Source organism: Pseudophryne corroboree, chromosome 3 (genome assembly GCF_028390025.1).
Source record: "Pseudophryne corroboree isolate aPseCor3 chromosome 3, aPseCor3.hap2, whole genome shotgun sequence".
Lineage (NCBI taxonomy): Eukaryota > Metazoa > Chordata > Amphibia > Anura > Myobatrachidae > Pseudophryne > Pseudophryne corroboree.
Window position 1 is genome coordinate 758232310 of NC_086446.1, and position 24465 is coordinate 758256774.

The following is a 24465-nucleotide window of genomic DNA, read 5'->3' on the forward strand; positions in this document are numbered from 1 at the left end:
CACTGATACCGACACAGATTCTGACTCCAGTGTCGACTACGATGATGCGAGGTTACACCCAAGGGTGGCCAAAAGTATTCATTATATGATTATTGCAATAAAAGATGTTTTGCATATCACAGATGACCCCTCTGTCCCTGACACGAGGGTATGCATGTTTAAGGAAGGAACGCGTTATTTGAAAAAGCTTGGGAAACGCCAGACAAAAAACTGCAGATTCCCAAGAGGATTCTTATGGCGTATCCCTTCCCTGCACAGGACAGGGTATGGTGGGAATCCTCGCACAGGGTGGACAAGGCTTTAACACGCTTGTCCAAGAAGGTGGTGCTACAGTCTCCAGACATGGCAGCACTCAAGGATCCTGCTGATCGCAGACAGGAAACTACCTTAAAATCTATTTATACACACACTGGTGCTTTACTCAGACCGGCAATAGCATCGGCTTGGGTTTGTAGCGCAGTAGCAGCTTGGACAGATACCTTGTCAGCTGACATTGATACCCTAGCTAGGGATACAATTTTATTGACCTTAGGTCACATTAAAGACGCAATCTTATATATGAGAGACGCTCAGAGAGACGTTGGGCTGCTAGGTTCGATAGCCAACGCCATGGCGATTTCTGCTAGGCGAGCCCTGTGGACCCGCCAATGGACGGGTGATGCCGACTCAGAGGCATATGGAAGTTTTGCCTTACAAGTGAGGTTTTATTTGGGGAAGGTCTCGCGGACCTGGTTTCTACAGCTACCGCAGGTAAATTTACTTTTTTGCCTTATGTTCCCCCACAGCAAAAGAGAACGCCACAATATCAGATGCAGTCCTTTTGGTCGCATAAGTCCAGAAGAGGTCGGGGCTCTTCCTTCCTTGCCAGAGGTAAGGGTAGAGGGAAAAGAATGCCTGCTACGGCTAGTTCTCAGGAGCAGAAGTCCTCCCCGGCTTCTACTAAATCCACTGCATGACGCTGGTGCTCCACTGAGGGAGTCCGCACCGGTGGGGGCACGTATTCGACTCTTCAGCCAGGTCTGGGTTCTGTCAGACGTGGATCCTTGGGCGATGGAAATTGTATCCCAAGGCTACAAAGTGGAATTAGAAGAGGTGCCTCCTCGCCGATTTTTCAAGTCTGCTTTGCCAGCTTCTCCCCCAGAGAGGGAAATAGTTTTAGCTGCAATTCAAAAGCTGTGTCAACAGCAAGTGATTACCAAAGTTCCCCTAGTCCAGCAGGGGAAAGGGTACTATTCAACCCTGTTTGTGGTCCTGAAACCGGATGGCTCGGTCAGACCCATTTTGAATCTAAAATCCCTAAACCTGTACTTGAAAAAGTTCAAATTCAAGATGGAATCGCTCTGGGCAGTGATCTCCAGCCTGGAAGGGGGGGATTTTATGGTGTCACTAGACATAAAGGATGCATACCTTCATGTCCCCATATTTCCTCCTCATCAGGCGTACCTGAGATTCGCTGTACAGGACTGTCATTACCAGTTTCAGACGTTGCCGTTTGGGCTTTCCACAGCCCCGAGGATTTTCACCAAGGTGATGGCGGAAATGATGGTGCTCCTGCGCAGGCAGGGAGTCACAATTATCCCGTACTTGGACGATCTCCTGATAAAAGCGAGATTGAGAGATAAATTGCTGAAAGCATGTCGCTCTCCCTGAGAGTGTTGCAGCAGCACGGTTGTATTCTAGATCTACCAAAGTCACAATTGATTCCAACGACTCTGCTATCATTCTTAGGCATGATTCTGGGCACGGAACAGAAGAGGGTTTTTCTCCCAATGGAAAAAGCCCAGGAACTCCAGAACATGGTCAGAGACCTGCTAAAACCAAAAAGAGTGTCAGTTCATCAATGCACTCGAGTTCTGGGGAAAATGGTGGGAGCCTACGAGGCCATCCCCTTTGGCAGGTTCCATGCGAGGACATTTCAGTGGGACCTTCTGGACAAATGGTCCGGATCCCATCTACAAATACATCAGAAGATAAGCCTGTCCCCCAGGGCCAGGGTGTCTCATGTGGTGGCTGCAGAGTGCTCACCTTCTAGAGGGTCGCAGGTTCGGCATTCAAGACTGGGTTCTGGTGACCACGGACGAGAGCCTCCGAGGATGGGGAGCAGTCACACAAGGAAGTAATTTTCAGGGACTATGGTCAAGCCAGGAGGCTTGTCTACACACCAACGTACTGGAATTAAGGGCCATATACAACGGCCTACGACAAGCGGAGAATCTTCTTCGCGACCTACCGGTTCTGATTCAATCAGACAACCTCACAGCCGTGGCTCATGTAAACCGCCAAGGCGGGACAAGGAGCAGGGTGGCAATGGCGGAAGCCACCAGGATTCTTCACTGGGCGGAAAATCATGTAAGCGCTCTGTCAGCAGTCTTCATTCCGGGAGTGGACAACTGGGAAGCAGACATCCTCAGCAGACACGATCTCCATCCAGGAGAATGGGGACTTCATCAAGAAGTTTTTGCAGAGATAACAAGTCATTGGGGACTTCCTCAAATAGACATGATGGCGTCACGCCTCAACAAAAAGCTTCGGAGGTATTGTGCCAGGTCAAGGGACCCTCAGGCAGTAGCGGTAGACGCCCTGGTGACACCATGGGTGTTTCAGTCGGTCTATGTGTTCCCTCCTCTTCCTATATTCTTTCAGAAAGAATTGGCTTCTCTCCCAGAAGTCCAGGCTTTTGTAAAGGGAGTGCTGCACATCCAGCCTCCTTTTGTGCCCCCAGTGGCAACATGGGACCTTAACGTGGTGTTACGGTTCCTAAAATCTCACTGGTTTGAACCTCTTCAAACTGTTGAATTAAAATTTCTCAATTGGAAGGTGGTCATGTTATTGGCCTTGGCATCTGCAAGGCGGGTGTCCGAATTGGTGGCCTTGTCTCTCAAGAGCCCCTATTTGATTTCCCATGTGGATAGAGCAGAGTTGAGGACTTGTCCTCAATTTTTGCCTAAGGTGGTTTCTTCATTTCATATGAACCAACCTATTGGGGTGCCTGTGGCTACGGGTGACTTGGAGGACTCCAAGTCCCTGGATGTAGTCAGGGCCTTAAAAATGTATGTAGCCAGGATGGCTCGGGTTAGGAAAACAGAAGCCCTGTTTGTCCTGTATGCAGCCAACAAAGTTGGCGCTCCTGCTTCGAAGCAGACTATTGCTCGCTGGATCTGTAACACGATTCAGCAGGCTCATTCTACGGCAGGATTGCCGTTACCAAATTCGGTAAAGGCCTATTCCACTAGGAAGGTGGGCTCTGCTTGGGCGGCTGCCGAGCAGCTACTTGGTCGGGTTCAAACACTTTTGCAAAATTCTACAAGTTTGATACCCTGGCTGATGAGGACCTCATGTTTGCTCAATCGGTGCTGCAGAGTCATCCGCACTCTCCCGCCTGGTCTGGAGCTTTGGTATAATCCCCATGGTCCTTACGGAGTCCCCAGCATCCTCTAGGACGTAAGAGAAAATAAGACTTTAAACCTACCGGTAAATCTTTTTCTCCTAGTCCGTAGAGGATGCTGGGCGCCCGTCCCAGTGCGGACATATTTCTGCAAGACTTGTACATAGTTATTGCTTATATAAGGGTTATGTTTCAGTTGAGATCAGTCTTTGGCTGATGCTGTTTTGTTCATACTGTTAACTGGTTGCGTATATTCCAGGTTATACGGTGTGGATGGTGTGGGCTGGTATGAATCTTGCCCTTAGATTAACAAAAATCCTTTCCTCGTACTGTCGGTCTCCTCTGGCACAGTTCTCTAACTGAGGTCTGGAGGAGGGGCATAGAAGGAGGAGCCAGTGCACACCCATCTAAAGTCTTTTAGAGTGCCCATGTCTCCTGCGGAGCCCGTTTATACCCCATGGTCCTTACGGAGTCCCCAGCATCCTCTACGGACTAGGAGAAAAAGATTTACCGGTAGGTTTAAAATCTTATATTTTTTTTTTTTTCACTATTATTTTTTTAGTAAATTTGGCCCAGATCGCTTTTCCCATTATAAATATGGGAAATGCGATGTGGGATACTAAAAAAAAAAAAAAAAAAAAAGTGAATTAAAGAGTTTGGAGCAGTTTGTCATGAAAAAGCCCTTTTAATACATTTTAAGTGGATACTAAAATAATGTGAAAAGGGTGTGAACTGAAAACACCCTTTTTCTCTTTAGTAAAAACGTTCATAACTAGGCCTTGGTCTCCTTCTGTCTAACAAGATATATTTTTGTGTTCATTATTTTGTGTCTGCTTATATTTTCTTAAAGCCATCTCTTTTTGCTTTCATAATACTTGCTACTTCTTCTTTTGCAAATCACACTGGCTTTCATATACCAACTTGACAGGGAGCTCAGACCACTTGAGCTGTAAGAAATCCCTGTGTATCGGGAGAATATGTATAAGTGTATCTCAGTGTTTGGTTGAATGCATTAAGCAGCTATTACATTATGGCGGCTTTGAGTGCACTGAGTGGTAGCTGGGTGGCGGTGGATATGGCGTACCCATGGCTAAATTCTTAATGGTACGCCATACCCGCGTGTACCTGCCTACTTGCACCGTTGCCCGGGACTTACTCCTACAGTGAAATAGAAACCGGCTAATCAGGGCTGGAGCTGACGTCACACACCTGATCTGAAAATGCTTGGGTGCGCCTGCGTCTTTACTGACACTACCAGAATATTAGCAGTTACCGCCCCAAGTGTCCGCTTCCTATTAATCAACTTGCGTACGGCTAGCAATAAAAAACAGCTGAATTCTTGTGCAGTATGGCCTCGCGCATTACGATATGTACACATGTGCAGTCTATCAATTATCGCCCGCTTTGCGAATTTGCACAACAGCGTTCAGGTCTGAATTAGGCACTTTGTACATATGCTTACTGAATATATTTTTTTTATCTTTTATTTTAGGATTGACATTTACACATTAGAAGCATCGTGCAAAATCCAGAATTACACGTTTGTGGATCCCATCATCCCAACAAGATTAAGTCTTGTACTATCACAGCAGCAGAACTTGACCTCCGGCTGTATAAATCCTATTGGCTGCCCATTTACAGATCAGGTGACTGAGGCATGGGTATAGTACTAAAGGAGACCAGGCACACAATGCACGTTCTGTTTAATCACTGGCAACATTCATAAATGGGAATGTGTCCAGTTCAGGATCGTGTCAGAAGTCAAATGATCTACTGGGGCTGATGTGAATGAGACGGATCTCTCTGCACGGCACAAGTAGCGGGATTTTGCATATAGCGCAGTTGTGGTTTTATGCATCTTTGCCTGTGTCCATCTTTTTCTGAGTCTGACAACTTGGCTGATACTGTGTTTCGGTGACATTGGGCGTTACAGGGCTCAAAGCGATTGTGTGAGCGCACTGACCTTCCGTTACTTATGGGTGTGTTAGGGGTGTACTTTAAATGTTCCGTGCATGTCTGAGTCGTGCATATGGTGAAGAGAAGCCTGTTACTGACCGATCTCGCGCACCTAGCGTGCCAATTGTAACGCAATTGCAGCGGCTGGCATAAAATGAATGGGTGGCATGGCTGACGCATGTACCCTCACATTAGGTGTACGGAATCTCGCATTAGCACAAGGCAGTAAATTAGGATTCCATGACTTCCCGCAAATACAATGCAACTCGCAGTGAAGCCCAGCGAAGGTATGGGCCGTGGCGGCATTAAGGGGTGCTGACTGCATCCGAAGAGATGACGCCCCCTTGGACGGTGATGCGTCATCCATGCTGTGACTGTGTCGGGAGATGCTGGGGGCTGCACAGTGGCTCCTGGAGCGCTGAATGGGCCTGCACCATGACTAGAATGGAGGCGTGACAGCCGAACATACACAGGGGGAGGTGGCATTGACCTATCGGCGTGCACGTGGATTCCTCAGTTCCTCACTGGGTGATATCAACCCTAGTGACGTCTCAGGGTGTTGGCACCTGGAGCAACAATTTTTTGATCTACAGCTAACTTTTTTTTATGCCAGGAATAAAGGAAAACTTATAAGGCCACATTTACCTACTGGTTATCACGCGTTTTCCTGAGAGACATTCTGTAGGGGTCTATGTACGAAGACTTGGAGCGTGATAAAGTACCAGCCAATCAGCTCCTGCCATTTTTCAAACACAGCCTGTAACATGGCAGATAGGAGCTGATTGGCTGGCAATGTATCTCTCTCCAAGACTTGATGCATAGACCCCACAATGTTTTCTCCCTCACTGCCGTGGACTCTGTACTGTAAGTAGCAGGACAGTGGCCCCGATAAGGCAGCAACACCCACATTAGCTGCAGTATCTGTGGTGCACCAACAGGTTCTGCTGCACCCGCCCCCGGAGCAGCTCTTAATCCGTCACCACTGAGTGCCCAACAGGATAAGTTTATCCTGTGGGGCACTCAGTGGTGACTGATTAAGTGCTGCTCCGGGGGCGGGTGCAGCACAGGATGCAGCAGAACCGGTAAGTGCGCAACAGATACTGCAGCTAAGCTGCACCATGCAGCCCGCCATACAGTGCTTTACCAAATGTGCGTCTCAGTTGTATCACTAATGTGACAAAGTAGAATGCACAATTACTGTACCAGGCATTGCATGCAGTAGTGGTGTGTGACTTGGGCACTAACCTGGGAATAAGGGTAAACGCTGAGAACCGGTATGACTGAGCTGCGCCATGTATCCCACCATGAGGAGCTATGCGTAACCTCCAGCTTTATACCAACTACATTACGTGAAGCACCTGGGACACTATCAGACACTTTGTGTCGCATCATAGCTGCATCCAGACACTAAATAAAGATATAGGTATGAAAATCTGAGAAGTGCTACCCTTGGCAGAACATCTATGTCACGCAAAATTGCTTGTTCTACATGGCGCACAAGGGTGCATGATACCTGTAGGTAGTCGCGTGCTCTGGGCAGCAAGTGCAGATGGCTGTGGAGGCCACATCTACTACCTTATGCTAATGTAAGTATCCTCGTGGCTTCATGCGCATAGCCGCACTGCGCAACTGTCTCCATAAGTATCCGCACCAGCCCTATGCCGGCTGGAAGATCTGTCTGAAACAGGCGTCCTTCCATCATACGGGTACCTTAAGAACAGCATAGAGATCAGGCAACACGCCCATAGCACCCCCATGCGTGCACTAGCCAGGCAGCCTCCCAGTTGATACCCTGGAGAAGTAGGGCAGATTAGCCTATGTCCCAGGGGAGGGGAGGTGTATGGCGGGTAGTGTATGTCAAAGCATCCGGGGAAGGAAGGGGACGAGTGGGGCAGGTAACATATGCCCCATGGAGGGGGGAAGACTGGTAAGTTCATACTGTGGAAGGGGAGGGGTATGGCAGGGGTGAGGTGGTTGATAGACCGTTAATAAATAAACAGAAGGTCCCATAATCAGATTCTGCTTATTATAATATGTTGTCGTCTTTTTCTCCTAGTCGAGGATAAATGATGTCATTCGCTTCACAGCTACTGCAGCACTAATATTGCTCAAGTGCCCAATGACCAGCGTTGGGGTAAGTAAACTATTCATTGCAATGGATGGCACTGCCAGACACACTGCAGCATGTACTGAAGGCTGGCACTGACTGCTGTTATTGGCCCGTAATTTTGGCCAAGATTATGCAGAGGATTTGCAATCCTATTGCTTGTTTGTACGCAGTTGCTGAGATTAGCAAAGCCGCCGGTGGGCGTGTCCATGCCAATCCTGCCAGCTGCCACATTTGCATATTTTCGTACAGTGGACCTCATTCAGTAAGGATTGCAATTTCTGCTTAGTAGCAGTTTCTGGGATCAAATAGTTGCCACCCAGAATTAGAGAAAAAAATGCCCATTGCAGAAATTGCGAATGCATGGCAGTATGGGGGCTGTTCGCAAAACCATACACAATTACCGGAACATCGAACATTTTTACTATCTGAGTCGGGCAAGGTCATCCACAATTTTTGCTACACATGAGGGTGGAAGTGGTTGTCGCTGACGTCAGAGGCCCTCCTTAAAAATGCCTGGGTACGCCTGCGTTTTTTCAGACACACCCAGAAAATGCCGGGTTTACGGCCAGAAACGCTGGCTTCCTAATGGTCAAACAGCGGCTGCATTGCGATCACGATCTTTATGCATTTTTATTTGCTGTTTTTTTTGCTAGCGCGTGCACAATGCGAATGCTGCACATGCAAAGGCGTTCAATAATCGGGTGGATTGTGAATCGCACGTTCTGCAACCCTTACTGTATGAGGTCCTGTATCTGTGTATGGGATCTAGCTGCGAATGTATTAGCTTACAACTCAACCCATTGTGTTTTATGGTGTTCAGCCCAGTTTTAATGTCATATTAGGGGTGTGTCACAGGCGTGTCAGTGCAAGTGGCTGCGCTCACATAGGAGGCCGTGGTCAGACTGAGAAACCACCTGCCGTAGGGCTGCGGCACGTTTCAATGGTGCGACAGATGGTGGCCTACTGTGTGCACCAATCCGTATTACAGTGAACACAGATACCAATAGCGAGCATCTCAGTCCTTGCACGGATGTACACAAGGGAAGGAGTTTGTAGGCCATTTGCATAAAGCACAGATGGGCGACCCCCAATAGGCGCAGCTGCATGCACTTTTACTTTCGACTCGGAATCAGACCCGGCATCTCACTAGGAACCATGTATTTTACCATGTCAGTACTTGTATATTGTATTTACTGTACAGATTTAGCCACACTCGTCTATCCTGCGCCTAGCCACCGGTGTGACTTGTATGGAGTGATGCATGTGCATTCCATCATGTGTGTGTGTCTAATTTACACCCGCAACCATAGGCTTTCTATAGAGCAGATTGCAGGTGTGACTAGCCACAGCTCAGCGAACTAAGTCACACCGGCAGCAATTGTGCACGTGCGGCCATGTCGCAGGATGAATGCGTGTGGCTACATCTGTAGATACGGACTCTGGGGAGAAAAATGTGCAGAAAGATGGATAACATTTTGTACGATACTATAGTGTCATTGTGTAATAAGTCTGGTTATCTTTCTCGTAGCCGGCAATTTTAGATGGCACCATGCAGTGTATTGACGCTGTCCGTTTTGAAGAACAGGATACATGCACCCAAGCCTACTTATTCCATGCCGCAGCTGTACGAAAACAGACAGACAAGTGTAAAAGCATGTATGCTATATTACAGGGAAAAGTCATCAGAGAAGGTATTATCCATGGCTCTTTCCATGATGTTAAGATAGTTTGATTTAAAAGGAGTCTGAACAGCCTATTCGTCTGATATGAGCCTGTTACACGTGTGTGTGTGTGTGTGTGTGTGTGTGTGTGTGTGTATGTATATATATATGTGTGTGTGTGTGTGTGTGTGTGTGTATGTGTGTGTATATATATATATATATATATATATATATATATATATATATATATATATATATATATATATATTTTTTTTTTTAATGTAATGGGGTCTGATGGGGGTCACCTAATATTCAGCAAACTCTGGGAACTGAAAGCTTGCAGAAAGTTTGTTTGCATGAATCAACACCATATTCAGATGACGTTGATTTCTGGCTCCCCTACTCCTTTCTCCTCACTGAGAGACGGGCAGTCGTGCTTAACCTCAATTCAAACATGCGCAGCCAGTTGGCTTCGGGGGGTTAGTGATCATGCTCTGAAAAGCACCTGACCTTACAACTGGGCAATAATGAATTGCTCCAGGACTTAGAGATGTGTCCCCTTATAGTGTTACGTTTGTATTGCGGTAATGCTATGCCGCAGGAGGCAGCGATCATTCGCACCTGTGGGTCTCCCATCCATAGCAAATGGATTGCAGGTGCAAGTGTATGCACGCACCCGCCAATCTCTGGAGACGCATGATGCAATGTGCAAAATTCATCACAATAACAGAAAAGAACACTTCTGTAAGTATCTGCCGCCGCATGTTTGCTTTTTACTTAATATACTTAATATTGTGAGCTGTCAAGACCCCCGATGATAAGGCCCCTAAGTAATTACATAACCCCCGTCAGGCAGGATAAGAGTTATTGCATATGAATGTATTTAATTTATTTAGAAGCAAAGTTATATATACAGCAGTGATTTTCAACCTTTTTTTTTTTTTTTTTTTTTACTCATGCAACACCGAACAATATTTTAAAATTCCCAAGGCACACCATCCGTTCCCCACAAAAAACAAACACACACATTGGCCCTCACAGTAAAATAAAAAAATCCACACATACATTGGCCTACACAGAAAAAACAATCACATTGCTCATCACATAAATCCTATTGCTCCCCACATGAATTATTCACATTGTGTGTGTCTCCCCCCCCCCCCCCCCCCCCCCCCCCCCATAAATCCATAAATCCTTATTCTCCCCACATAAATTCTATTGAAATCTTATTGTTCCCACAGGAGATATACAATAACAAATATTGGCCCCCACCGGTCCGCTGTTCTACTCCCTATCCCTCAGTGGCGGGTGTGGTACATAGTGGAGTGCTGCAAATACTGAGCAGTGGTCGGGCAGGTGTGGATGTGGGTGGGCAAGGAAAGCTGTGTATGCAGGCGGGAACTGGAAGATGTGTATGCAGGCAGGTGGGCTGGCTGAGTGGTGAGATGCGGCGGCCGTGACCATTGATATCACACCGCCGCATCTTCAAGGCATAGGTCACGGTCAGAGCATGACTGATCCTCTAAGAAGAGCCCGGGACAACAGTTCACTCTGAAGGTGCAGGAAGCTGCTCTGGCTCCACGGCACACCTTGCAACTGGTCGCGGCACACTAGTGTGCCATGGCACACTGGTTGAAAAAGCCTGATATACAGTATAGAAAGAAAATGGATAGGGGTATCTGTGGCCACTGGTGTCATACCATATATTCAAGAAAGATAAAATGTTTTTTTTAACAAATGAACATATAGAAAAATAGAAGCTAATACCACAAGACAGTGGTTCTCAAACTGTGCCGAGGCACCTTGGGGTGCCTCTGGACACTTGCAGGGGTGCCCTGGGTTGGTGGTCCATGGGCAATTCAAATCTTACTGTATTGGTGAGAGGCGATCCTCTTCAATATGCTGTGTAGGTTGACGCCACTCTACTGGGTCAACAGCACCAGAGTGGGCCTTGCATGTGTTATTGATATGGAAGTCTTTTAGATTTAATTGAGGAGGCCTGACAAGCCCCATATAAAAAGTTCCCCATTCCAACAAATTGTTTAGTGTGGATGCTCCAGTGACCTAATTGGCCAAGACCACCACAATAATCCCTAGGTAAGTGTTCTTTAGGGACCCCCCTGGACAAAAAGTTGGAAGGTTTCTTCTAGCTGGAAGTCTATACTTATAGGCACAGGTGTCTACTCATCCTACAGTATGCTGGCTACTGCATGGGTAGCTACTGCAGAGCTATAGAGTGTTGGTTAGACCAGCTACTCACAGGCCTTCAGGTGGACCTGTCTAAGAAGGATAAGCTAGCTGTAGTGGAATAACTCTGGGGTGCGGCAGAGTACATAAAGACTATGCAGGGTGTGGCCCCACTGGATTCCATGGTCTCTGCTATGGCTGTCTCTAGCAGGAAAGCTCTGTGGCTGCACTTCTGGGAGGTGGACTCATAGTCCTAGTGTTTTCTTGAGGTACTCCCCTTCAAAGGCAGCATTCTTTTGGACTAGAGTTGGATAAGGTGATTTTGCCAGCCTCCTTGTGTCCAGCCAAACCCTAATGATTGGTTTAATTCTTTTTGCCTCTAATTGTTGACAGGCGGCTAGAGGGTAGGCTTCCAGGGGTAGGCAGTTTCCTGGTCAGAGCTAGGTGCAGAACAGTAGATCTGCTTGGTCGGGTAAACACCTAGGGTCCAAGACACCTGAGAAACCAGTGCATACCTCCAACATATGGGAGTACAGATGTAGCACCCCCTGCCTAAGATGCATGTCTAATAACGGGGCATGGCCTAACAGCAAAAGGGGGCATGAGCTTGCATCATGCTCCGGTTTCCATCTCTCTGAAGGCATGCCCAGAACTCTCCGAGCAACTATACAGCATTCAGACTCTGTCATCAGTCTCCTGCATTGCTGCAGATGTGTCCTTCTACATCCATGTAACTGCATAGCGGGGAGCGTGCGATCACACACTTCTACTATGCCATAGACTTGAATGGGAGCCAGTGTGCACATGCACCCACCTCCCATTCACTTCAATGGAACCCAGCAGTGATGGGAACGAGCGCAGCATGCCAGCATCACGGTCCTGCTATGGTAAGCTGCTCAATGAAGCAAAAAAGTTTTGGGACATTTTTTGAACATACCCAACAGCCTGCCTTCAGTGTGCACAGCTTAAAACTTCATCTGCAGGCAAGTGGGACAGATGCATCCTCTGAGCTTCTGCTAATGTTCCTTCATAAGGGGCTTTATCGTTGTCCCTGGGATGCCTATATCTTTCACAAGGCTCCCCCTGCCAGCCTGATTTCCCTGGAGTGGTGAGCGAGTGCTGCAGAGCCGGGGGTCGGGTTTCCCCTTCCCTGCAGGTTGATGCCCGCTCCTCTCTGCTGAGCTGGGACCTCCGGTGTGCCTCTCTACTGGTGCTGCAGCAAGGATGAAGACCGGGACGCACGCTCTCTGCTGCTGGCTGCTCTTACCCTGACTCCGGACGCGGTCCTCATGGCTCCCAGGTCCCCACTGGTGTGGACAAGGGATGTGACCATCTGCACAACCAGGTGTGGTATCCAGAGGTGCTTGCTGCCGGGCCACCCTCCCATTGCAACTTAGTTGCGGCAGCCATCTTGGAGGGTTAGTGAGGTGAGATGCTGTAGTACTACAGGGACTGCTGCTAGCATCCATTGACCCTACTGCACTCTCATTTCCTCATACATTTTTCCTTTTTCAGTTCAGTACCCTTAGGAATACCTCCCAACTACATTTCTATTTTGTGTTAGCACCCAGGTTGCAATAGCCATTAGCACTACAGATAACAGTCTCATAAAGCACTTGAGCCTATTATTCTAGGGCATGTGATGTGGTAACACTTTTTTTTTTTTTTTAATGTTATTGTTCCCAGTTGAATTTTAAGTCTGTCCTCTAGGATTTAGTTCTGGGACTTTAGGATTACACTGATTTCTCTGTATGCTTGCTTTGTTCCCATATAACTCCCTGTGCACTGTGCTCCTGCTCAGAGCTCCCTCTTGTGTCTGTTCTAATGTACTGATCCTGGTACTTTATTCCCTAATATTTAGCTGTATAACACTGAGTAGGACTCCGCTGTCCCCATAACAGAGCTGCTGATGTGAAATAGGTGCTGTACACTGGCACTTTCTCTTAAGTGTCCCTCCTTGGTGTGGAGTAGGTGCTTGTGTGACTGATTGTGTACCTGACAATGCTATCCATAGCTACTTAATGGCTTGCTAATACCAATCCACTAGGTGCCACTATGTTAGAAGCCCTTTCTTATCTTCACACTATGTAAACATAACGACTGAATGTCCTGACCTTTCCAACCCTTAGTTTAATTCGCTATGCCTGCATTATGGTAAGGAACAAGAGCCTCCCCAAAAATGTATACACCTCAACCGAAAGAGACCATGTCCCAGACAGATGAGGTCATTCCTGCAACCCACTCCACTTAGGCCTAAAGAGGATCTCTGCCTCTGCCTCCTCCCCTCCTAATACTCCAGCGTACTCCCCACTGATTGATTGGGACTGTTCCCTCCCTAAGGGGATGGCAACATTCAAGACATTTTTAATTTTATTAGAAACCTCCCAACAAGAACTCCAATACAACATCAGACGCAAACTGGCTACTATTATACATGACATTTCCCAACTCTGATCATGTGTCCACCTTGGAAAGTTGTCAAGATTCAATTGGTATGTTTTGTAGATCGTTACAAGAGGTTGTCTCAGCCCATTCGGCTGAAATTAGATCGCTACAAAGTTGGCTGACAGATCTTAATAATTGGGGGAGGAGGAATAACATTTGGGTTAGAGCAGGGGTGGCCAACCAGTCAGAGGCAAAGAGCCAGAAAAGATCTGTAGTCAAGGGCAAGAGCCAGTATAAAAAATGAGGGTGTGGCCTAGTTTTCACAAAGCCACACCCCATTTTGTGAGCACACCTTTCGTTATGACGTTTGTAGGAGTATGACCTTGTGTCATAACTCCGTTTTTAGTCATGTTGTACAGTGCCAAATACATATAATGCCCCAGTACAGTACCACATACATATAAAAATGTCAACAAATGGGTGCCCCCACAGTGCCACATACATATGTCCCCACAGTGCCAAATATGTCCCCAAAGTGACAGCTATGCCCCCAATGCAGTGTCCCCACAGTGCCATATATGCCCCCAGTGCCAGATATACATGTCCCCACACAGTGCCAGCTCTGCCCCCAGTGCCAGATATACATGTCCCCACAGTGCCAGATATATATGTCCGCACAGTGCCAGATATATATGTCCCCACATTGGCAAATTATAAAATGTCTTTACTTCATCATGTGAGCAATGCCACTCGCGCATCTATCCCCTCCCTTTGAAAATCTACTGCCACTCCCACCCAAAGATTATGGTTTTCTAGAATTGATTTCTATATTACCATGGATGATATCCTATTGGCCTCAAGAGATAGACTATCTGAATTTATTGCCATATGGCTTTCCTGGCTAGACTATATAAATCTTCATCAGCATACACTTATTATGTTTTCTCGGCAACAGTGGCGACCTCAGTGAATGTATCTTAAGAAGCTTATGATAGCTCCCCACAGTAAGCCTTCAGTGGTCTGGATCACTTTTCTCTTTCTCCTTTCTTCTGGTCTTTCTCTTAACCTCTTCATCCTTACCCCTTTTTTCTGTTCCAATTTTATTCTACTAATTGAAGTACATTTAATTTTCAACGGCATTGTGACGGAATTTGGTTACATTGATTTATATATTGAGTTTGTAAACTTTAGTATGTTTACTACTCACTGTCAAGTAATGCTTTTTTCTTTGAACTTGTCATGTCGACTGCATTTACTTATGCTCTGGTATTTACTCTGGACCTAATTCAGAGTTGATTGTAGCAGCAAATCTGTTAGCAGTTGGGCAAAACCATGTGCCCTTCAGGGGGGGGGGGGGGGGGCAGATATAACATGTGCAGAGAGTTAGATTTGGGTGGGGTGTGTTCAAACTGAAATCTAAATTGCAGTGTAAAAATAAAGCAGCCAATATTTACCCTGCACAAAAAACAAAATGACCCACACAAATTTAACTCTCTGCAAATGTTATATCTGCACCCCTTGCAGTGCACATGGTTTTGCCCAACTGCTAACAAATTTGCTGCTGCGATCAACTCTGAATTACCCCCTCAATTCTTTCAATTTCACATTCAATTTGAAGTTCAATTCAAATTGACATTCTTTTTCACTGTCCAAATCATTAATTTTTAAAAATGGAATATTTACAATTTTTAAAATTTAGAATTCGATATGTGTCACTTTTGACTGGTGGTTTCTTGTTCGGTATTGGATGTCCATTTCAAGATCGAACATAAAATCTCTTATTTAAAAATAAATAAATATTGAATTTTAAAAGCAAATTAAAGAAAAATCAATAAACATTTCCTTATGTACAGTATTCCTATTGGACAAAACATATTGCATGCAAGAAGCTGCTTCCTCGGTTAGGTGGATTGATTCGCTCCCGGTGTTTATGATGTGCATAAATGTGGTTGGCTTGTGGAGAGACAGATTATTGCGCAGTGGATCTGCTCGGTAATTCTCCCGACTTACCCCAGTACAAGGCTACTGACTCTGAAACACTCTAGAGCAGCACTAATGGGGCCTCTGCGGAGCATTTGTGTTGTGCAGCCGCCTGGTCCTCTGCCACACTTTCACCAAATGTTACTGATTTCAGGTGTATGCCGTTTCAAATGAAATATTCTGTGTTCAGGTTGTCTTAGCTTTACCTCTCCTGTGGGGGACTTAAAAAATGTCCCACCGGGGCCAAAAGTGTGTGTGGTGGTGTGTGAGCCACACAGAGTGGGACAGAGGGGGTAGTGGTAACAGCCGTACCTGCCCTCAGCTGCAGCACATCCTGTCCCTCGGCTCATTACTCCTGCGCTGTGTAGGGAGAGACACGGTCTTCTCTCCAAGTGCCATGGCAGATGTTCAGCTGCATGGAGCATCTGTAGGATGCTCTAAGCAGCAGCTAGAGGGCAATTACTTAATGACTTAGGGGTCTATTTACTAAGCTTTGTTTGGAGATAAAGTACCAACCAATTGGCTCCTAATTATCATTTTTCAAACACAGTCTGTGGCATGGCAGTTAGGAGCCGATTGGCTGGTACTTTAGCTCCAGTGACTTTATCTCCAAACAAGGCTTAATAAATAGACTCCTATAGCTCCGTCCTGGGGGTGGGTAATGCGCAGGGTGCATTGGTGTTAATGTGGATGCACCCTATAGTGAGCAGTGTCCCTCAGATTAGATGTAAGAGAAAATTGAGTTTTGTGCTTGCCGTTAAATCCCTTTCTGATTCCATTTGGGGGACTCCATGTTGCCACACTTGCGCTCCATTATTTTTTTTTTAACTGGTCTGCAAGTTACATTATGTTTACCTTTGGATCCGGGCTACTTGTGAAGGTCTACTGATGACCAGGAATTGCAGAGGAAAGGATTTTCTTTCTTAAGTTAGTCTAATAGGTACCAGCTCCTTCTGAACCCTTCAGCAACCCATGGTGCGCAGTGACCCCGAGATGGAAACTGTTGGAAAACACATGATACAAAAATAGCATTTTTGTACATACGTTCAAAATACAAATATAAAGCAATTTGAGCCCTACCTTGAGAAAAGTGCAATATAAATAATTATTATTGATGATGATATTTCTAATTTTCACACCCACAGGTCTCATGGCCCACTGGGAATGCGAGTCCTCCTCAGAGAATGTAGTGGTCACAGCCAACATATGTTCAGGCATCATGAAGTGTATTGACATGACTCAGGAAATCAAGGACTTCCTTGGCCCAGTAGCAGTATACTTGATTTCACAACTGAACCCAAGTGGTGGTTTCCAGAACTCACAGGTATTCAAGGAGCTACAGTATGTTCGGCTTCATCACTTTTACAGGGGTGAAATATTATAAAGCAGATAAGCAATTATAATCTTCTTCAACAGTACTTCTTTTTCTTCTTCATTCTATAACCACTTACTGTATTCTTTCTACCAGGACACAGTAGAAGCTATGGATGCATTGACGCTTTATGGAAGACTGCTAGGCAATGTAGGTGATACTAATGCAGTAATTTCTGTGAAAAATGGGGATACAGTAGTTGCCAACATAACTGTGAATGAAGATAACAAGTTCGTGGTCCAGTCACAGAAGCTGAGTAATAACTCATATGGAACATTCAAAATTTCTGCCACTGGCAGTGGAAATCTTCTGGTACAGGTAAGACTGACCAGGGACGTTAAGGATACATTCCCATGTACTGTACATCACAGCACTGCCTTAACCTTTCCAAGTAACCCAATAAGAGCCCACTTGTCCAGCCCTTTTCTCTGTCCTGTAACTAATGTACCTTCATGACTGATAAGTATTTGGTCTTGTGTCCAAGAATGTGAATATGCATAAAAAAAGTGGAGGCTTTGATGGCACATAGAAATATGCTAATCAGTGAGAGAGTGGAGTTATATGTGGGCATAGATTGGCTGTATGTCTGAAAAAAAAAAAGTTGACAAAGAAAAGGCTAAGGGTGGGGGGTGGGGGGGGGGACATCTGTGCAATGGTGTTACCGGAGTCTGTGGCACCCGGTGGGACTAATATCCCCCACATGCATGCCGTAAGAGGGGGAATGGCCTCCTAGGAAGCCCCCGTTTTCATCACTCTGGGGCGTGCTCTCCATTCACGGAGATGCTGGCTGCTGCCGGCAGGGCCGGATTAAGCCTTGGGGGTGCCCGGGGCACTTAAGACAAGGGGGCCCCTGGTGGAAGGCAGCGGAGTGTATTTTAGATTGTGCATACCTCCCAACATGTCCCATTCCAGGAGGGACAAAATGCTCTCTACCTGCACTTCCTTCTTAATATATGATTGGTGTCACCTGTGTTGAACTATTTAATAGATAAGAAAGGTGTTTCAATACAGGTGATTGCAATCATAATTTAAGATAGCATGTTATCCCTCCAGGACTGGGTCATGTTAGGATGTATGGATTGTGTATATTTAATTTAATCCAATGGGGTATATTATATTTAAACTAATAGTTAAATAAGGTATACAGGTTACATAGGACCCAGACACCCAGGCAGGGAGGAGGAGAACCTGGAATCCCTGTGTCACTTACAGCTCTCTCCCACCTCCTATCTCTCCTCTGATCGGAAAGCTCAATCGGTAGCTCATAAAACCTGATACTCTGCCTGCAATGCATACTGCCCTGCTCGCATTCTAGACTGCCCTGCTCGCATTCTAGACTGCCCTGCTCGCATTCTAGACTGCCCTGCTCACATTCTGGCTGTCTGGTTCTGCTACTGCATGAGAGGGAAAGCTAGCAATGTCGGTGTGCTCTGGCTGGGGGGCCCCCTAACAAAGGGGGCCCAGGGTACTGTATGCCCTGTGACCCCCTCTTAATCTGGCTATGGCTGCCGGAGAATCTGCCGGCACAGCTGACTCTTCCTCAGGGACAGGAGCCGGATGCTGCACTGTAATGTCACAGTGCAGCACCCCGGCTCCCAGGAGGAGGAGTCAGCAGTTAAATATATTCGGTGACATGGATTTTAAATGTCAATTTGCAACTTGATTTTATAAAGGCTTCGCTGTAATAATTCCGGCAATTTCTAACCCCCCAAAGAAACAAAGGTATCTATTTTACAAAATTGTTGCACGAGTGAAATATTCTGAATATAGATTGCTAAAATTTCTTTATAATATTCTGTGATGTTTCTCAATGACCCGCTTACAGTTAAACAATTTTATACCCTATTACGACCTCTGTATATACGACTTCCGAAATCTGGCACTCGTGGAATACTACTTGTATCTTTAGCGGGTGCCCTCTGATATAAGCCTCTGCGGCAGAGGCGTCACTAGGGTTGGTGTCACCCGGTATGGTTACTTATGGTGTCACCCCCATGGACCTCCTTCCGTATCTCATATCTATAATAATAAAATATTACATTACAACAAGCATAGCCTCCCCTCCCCCACACTACTCTGTACACACAGCACCCCATATTACATTATTACAGTACACTCAGTACCCCCATACTGAATTACAGTAAACACAGCACCCCCCCCCCCCACACACACACTACTCCACAGTACACAGAGCACTCCCTCCCCCACACTACTTCACACTACACAGAGCACCCCCTCCCCCACACTACTTCACAGTACACAGAGCACCCCCTCCCCCACACTACTTCACAGTACACAGAGCACTCCCTCCCCCACTCTAATCAGTGCACACAGCACCACCTCCCCCACAATACTTCACAGTACAGAGAGCAGCACCTCACCCACACTACTCCCCAGTACACACAGCACTCCCTCCCTCACTCTACTCATTACACACAGCACCCCTCCCACACACTACTCCACAGTACACAGAGCACCCCCACCCTACTCCTTAATACACACGAATATACACATACCCCCTCCTCCTCAGTACACATAGCCTCCCCGTCCCATATTATCCCATAGAACACACAGCCAGCACTCCCATTGTACCTGGCTGTCTTAATTCTTCCAATACAGAGCAGGTAGCCACTAGCCAGCACATGCAGTCCAGAGACTCGGGCGATGAACAGGAAGAGAGGAGGGCTGGGCACACAGACGGACGGACTCTACGTGTGTGGGGCGATGGCTACAGTGTCGACTGTGGTCTTTTGCTTTATTTCAGGTGCGGGGCTGACAGCTGCACTCGCGGCGATGCCCCGCCACCCGATGAGCTGCTGCCCGATAGGAGCTGTTCTCCGTTTGCGGTAGTTTGTGAACTGGTCCGCAAGGGGGGTGGGCTGCTCAGCTGAACGGGGAGTGTCCAGGCCTCCCGTCGGACCAATCCGACCCTGGCATACTGGGCCGCGGCGGAGTCCTGCAGGAGGTAGCTGTGACTGTGTCACTTTGAGTCGGCGGGGGTGCGATCATAACTGCAGCGCTTAGTACCAGGCAGGAGGAGGAGGGGGTGTGGATGCGAGTCCACAGCTCTATTTGGTGTCACCCCATTGAAGGGTGACACCCGGGTGCGGGCCGCACCCCCCGCACCCCCCTCATGACGCCACTGCTCTGCGGACTAACCATATATATCGATCCTCTATGGCGGCACTCCATATTAAATTAAAAAATGTACTCAGGCCATAGCTTTGGACAGCAACATTTTAGCTCTTTTTTTTTTTTGTTATTTGTTATTTTTTTTATTTGAGCTTTTGTCAAGCCGACAAAGGAAATACATACGAATTACTGGTGACTGGGATGCCGATTGTCAATTTGCAGAGAGTGGCATCATAGACCCTAGTATGTACTCTCCACGCTGCGGGCATAGTGCCTCGCTGTACTCTGCACAGGTTATATTCTCCCTCTATGGGTGTCGTGGACACCCATAGAGGGAGAGAAGCCTGTGCTGCCGGTAGTCCGGCGTTGGCATTTCACCACTAATCGGGATCCAGGCCTCTGTATTGTGACCAACTGGATCCTGAGTAGCATTATGCTAACCGCTTCCCATACAAAGACATAGTGAAAACCAAACCATTTAAATAATTGCTCAACCTGTCTGGTGTGTCAAGCTGGCCGCGCTTATTTCCAGTCCCTGATGCACTTTCACCAAAGATCTTAACCCCTTTGTGAGTGTAAGCTTACTTACAGTACGTATGATACAAATTACCAATACAAACTTAACAGTGATACATTAGAACAAATAACTTTTTGTGACAACCCACTCCTTTGATAATGTGTAAATTCTGCCTTTATATACATTTAAAGGAGCCAGAGCATCATTGGTGACAGTGGAACTAGAGCTATAGAGCTAGCTCATGGTGAATGGGAACTCTCACTCTCACATTGGCTACACAGATGTCACATGCAGCTTCAGGGAGAGGCTGGCTCATGCTGGCTGGTGTGACAGTTGGAGGTCACATGCAATTGCAGAAAGGCTGGCTCATGCTGGCTAGTGTGACAGTTGGAGGTCACATGCAATTGCAGAAAGGCTGGCTCATGCTGGCTGGTGTGACAGTTGGAGGTCACATGCAATTGCAGAAAGGCTGGCTCATGCTGGCTAGTGTGACAGTTGGAGGTCACATGTAATTGCAGAGAGGCTGGCTGGTGTGACAGTTGGAGGTAACATGCAATTGCAGACAGAGGCTGGCTCATGCTGGCAGGTGTGACAGCTGGAGGTCACATGATGCAATTACAGAGAGGCTGGCTCATGCTGGCAGTTGAGTTAGTCATTGAGCAGCCATCTTAGAGGAGAGATGGTGGCTGTGAGAGGGAGCAGGGCTTTTACCAGAGAGCTTCCATTCTCAGTGACCGGCGATAACTGCAGCAACAGTCTGGAGTAGAGGAACAAGCAAGGATAACAGCTGCTGCTGAGGCACAGATGGATAGCCCTTGAAACAATGGAAAGGTCTGTAGAAAATCACCCTGCACAGCCCCTGCATTTTAGTCATCCATTCCAAATATCACAGTAACTAACCCTGTACACCAGGGGGCAGCAATCTGTGGTTAATAGTTGCCAGCTGACATGTACACACAGACTTCCACATAGCATGAAAGATTGCTGCAGACCGAAGCAGCCTAGACACTGACCAGCTTATTACTATTCCTTCACAGCTGCAGCTCATGGACTAGTGAAATAGGCTGAATTAAGTGGGTCCATTCCAAAAGGCTATACCTAGAAAAGCAAATGGCTGTCAGTGTCCGTGTTACGTAAAGGAACAAAGTTAGAGATCATCCAGTAAACTTGTTACTGGGCTATTGCCTGTAGATATACAAAGCTTGAGGCTCTCCAGGAATCCGCTGGCAAGACACTATAATCAACAAAGGTTATTGTTACCAACCGAGGGACGATTAATACAATGTAAAATTTATGCCCTTATTTATCAATGAGTGATAAATTTCACTGAGAGTGATAAATTGCACCAGCCAATCCGCTCCTAACTGCCATGTTACAGACTGTTGGGCAAATATATTAACCCGGAGATGGCATAAGGAAGTGATAAACCAGTGATAAGTGCAAGGTGATAAACGCACAAGCCAATCGGCTCCAATATGCAAATTGACAGGAGCTGACGGCCGGATAGAGACGCTCAGAATGGGAGTGTCTCTGTGCACACATGGCGTGTCTAGGGGAACGGATTGCCTAGTCGCGCCAGGAGTGCACGCCTGCAATGGAGCCGCCTCAGATGAGCACGGCGCCATCTGTACCTGAAAGACGCAAGCAGTGTTTTAAAGATGTCTCGTTATCGACAGGCACTGACACCTGATTGAGCTTTTGTCAAGCCAACATACAAATAAATAGTGAAAACCAAATGATTTTTCTCTTTTTTGGCTGCTGGACAGTGTGCCAAAGAATTGTGATTGTGATAGATATATATATATATATATATAGATATATATATATATATATATATATATATATATATATATATATATATATATATATATATATATATATATATATATATAATTATATTTTAGAGAGAGATGTAAGAGAACTTTTATTTCTTCAGTTGTTAAACATTTCTTGTAACTTTCAAAAACATTTGTGCCTGTGAAACGTCATATGCTGTAACTTTCTGAGATAGTTCACTCTTCTCTATTTATTCTCTATATACATTTTTAGACAGACTGATAACTGTAAATGGGGAAAAATAGTACCAGATCATTGGCCGGCTTTTTCTCTCCGCAGATAACCAATTCGTACAACACCATGATTCCCAAGGAGGATTCTCCCTTCTCATTTACAGTAACTGCACAGGCTGAGTGTATAGGAGGAGTTGCTACGGTCTATAACATCTCAATCTGTGCCAGGTAACACTGCATAAACCTATGTCAATGTATAGTTCTATTCCACGGCTCTGGAGAAGTACAGTATCTGTTAGGATTTCCAGGCAGGGAAATCCTTGTTGCTTTAGCTCACACCCTATAGAGCACATAAGTTATATTTCCAGCACTATAATAACCAGAAATCTGCATAGCAGCTGATTGTGCAAGGTTGCATTGCAATGAACTCTCAAGTGACCATGAGAAAAAAGATCAACGAGAGGTTACAATTTATAGGGCTCTATCTGTAGGAAGGGGATGTAGCTGTAATAACGGCGTACAGGAGACTGTTGATATACTGACAGCCGGCAGTCCATCCGCTGGGATTTCATCCCCAACCCATAAGAGGTATTCCACTGAAGTTTATAGTCTAGGACTGTGATAAGTAACTTGATGCACCTCAGGGTCTACATTGTACCCAAAATTTAGAGCCCCCTAGTGACCAATATACAATACAGAAGGCATCCCTGTGATGTAATTCTATATTTAATGCTTCCATACATTATTACTAGATACACCTGGCTGCTCATTACCACCATACAATACAGAGATCGTCCTTGTGGCACCACAGAATACATGAAGCATCCTTGTGGCTGCCACACAACACGCAGAGCATCCTTTTGACCGAAACCACACACACACACAAAATAAATATATATAAATATATATTTCATCCTTGTGACCATCACACAATACTGGGAACAGCCTATTGACCGTAATACCATACAGAAAGCATCATAGTGACCGTTATACAATACAAAGAGCCTCCTTATCTTCCACACAGGAAAAAAAGTATCCTTATGACTGCTATACAAAATACAAAGAGCATCTTGGTGTTCACCACACAATACAGAGATCATGCCCAACCCAGCAATATCATGATACCCCAGCCATATAATTTGTCCTGTACTTACATGCAATGCTGACAGTAGCATGGATGTCTACCCGCAGCCAGGCTGACTTTTGGGCATGCCAGCTAGTGCTTAGTGGCAAATAAGCTGAACATCCACCACAATCCCTCCTCTTGTCTAACCTCTGCCTTTTTCCCACTGGATATTAAACTCTGTGAGAATCAGGGCCCTCCGCACCCTTGGGTTTCCCATCATTGCATGCATTTATTCTGTCTACCTTGTATGTCATTGTTTTACATTTGCTGTTTTGCCCACTCATCTAACTAAACTTTCTCCTGGATATCATCTTTCTTAAGCTCACCCAATTCAATTTTCTATCCAGCTACATAGGAAATCGAACTACTACCAACAATGTACAAATTGACTTTAAATCGCTTACTGGGTGCACGGTTGATGGATACTCAATGTACAAGGTAGGTGACTGTTAACGCAAGATGGCAAATTTTGTGGGTTTTCTTTAAAATCACAGTGGGTTAATACTTGATTATTCATACAGTGGGCCTGTCTCCGAGGCGTGCTCAAAACTCATGCAACACCGGCGATTATTTGCAACTGCTCGTGAATGAAAAATTCTGAAGTCTATGGATCATGCATTAGAGTGTACTAGAGATGAGCGGGTT

At 46.1% G+C, this 24465-nt stretch overlaps 1 protein-coding gene across 1 annotated transcript in view; it reads left to right on the forward strand.

The window, feature by feature from the left end:
- The window catches only part of LOC135057424 (ovostatin homolog), a 169836-nt gene extending 145429 nt beyond the window's left edge, over window positions 1-24407 (forward strand). Inside the window, exons 28-35 of the mRNA XM_063963316.1 lie at window positions 4878-5031; window positions 7398-7475; window positions 8980-9142; window positions 16810-16988; window positions 17133-17354; window positions 22801-22922; window positions 24168-24258; window positions 24342-24407. Coding sequence (XP_063819386.1) covers window positions 4878-5031; window positions 7398-7475; window positions 8980-9142; window positions 16810-16988; window positions 17133-17354; window positions 22801-22922; window positions 24168-24258; window positions 24342-24407 — 1075 coding nt within the window. The remainder of the gene's footprint in view (window positions 1-4877; window positions 5032-7397; window positions 7476-8979; window positions 9143-16809; window positions 16989-17132; window positions 17355-22800; window positions 22923-24167; window positions 24259-24341) is intronic.
- The last annotated feature ends 58 nt before the right edge of the window (window positions 24408-24465 follow it).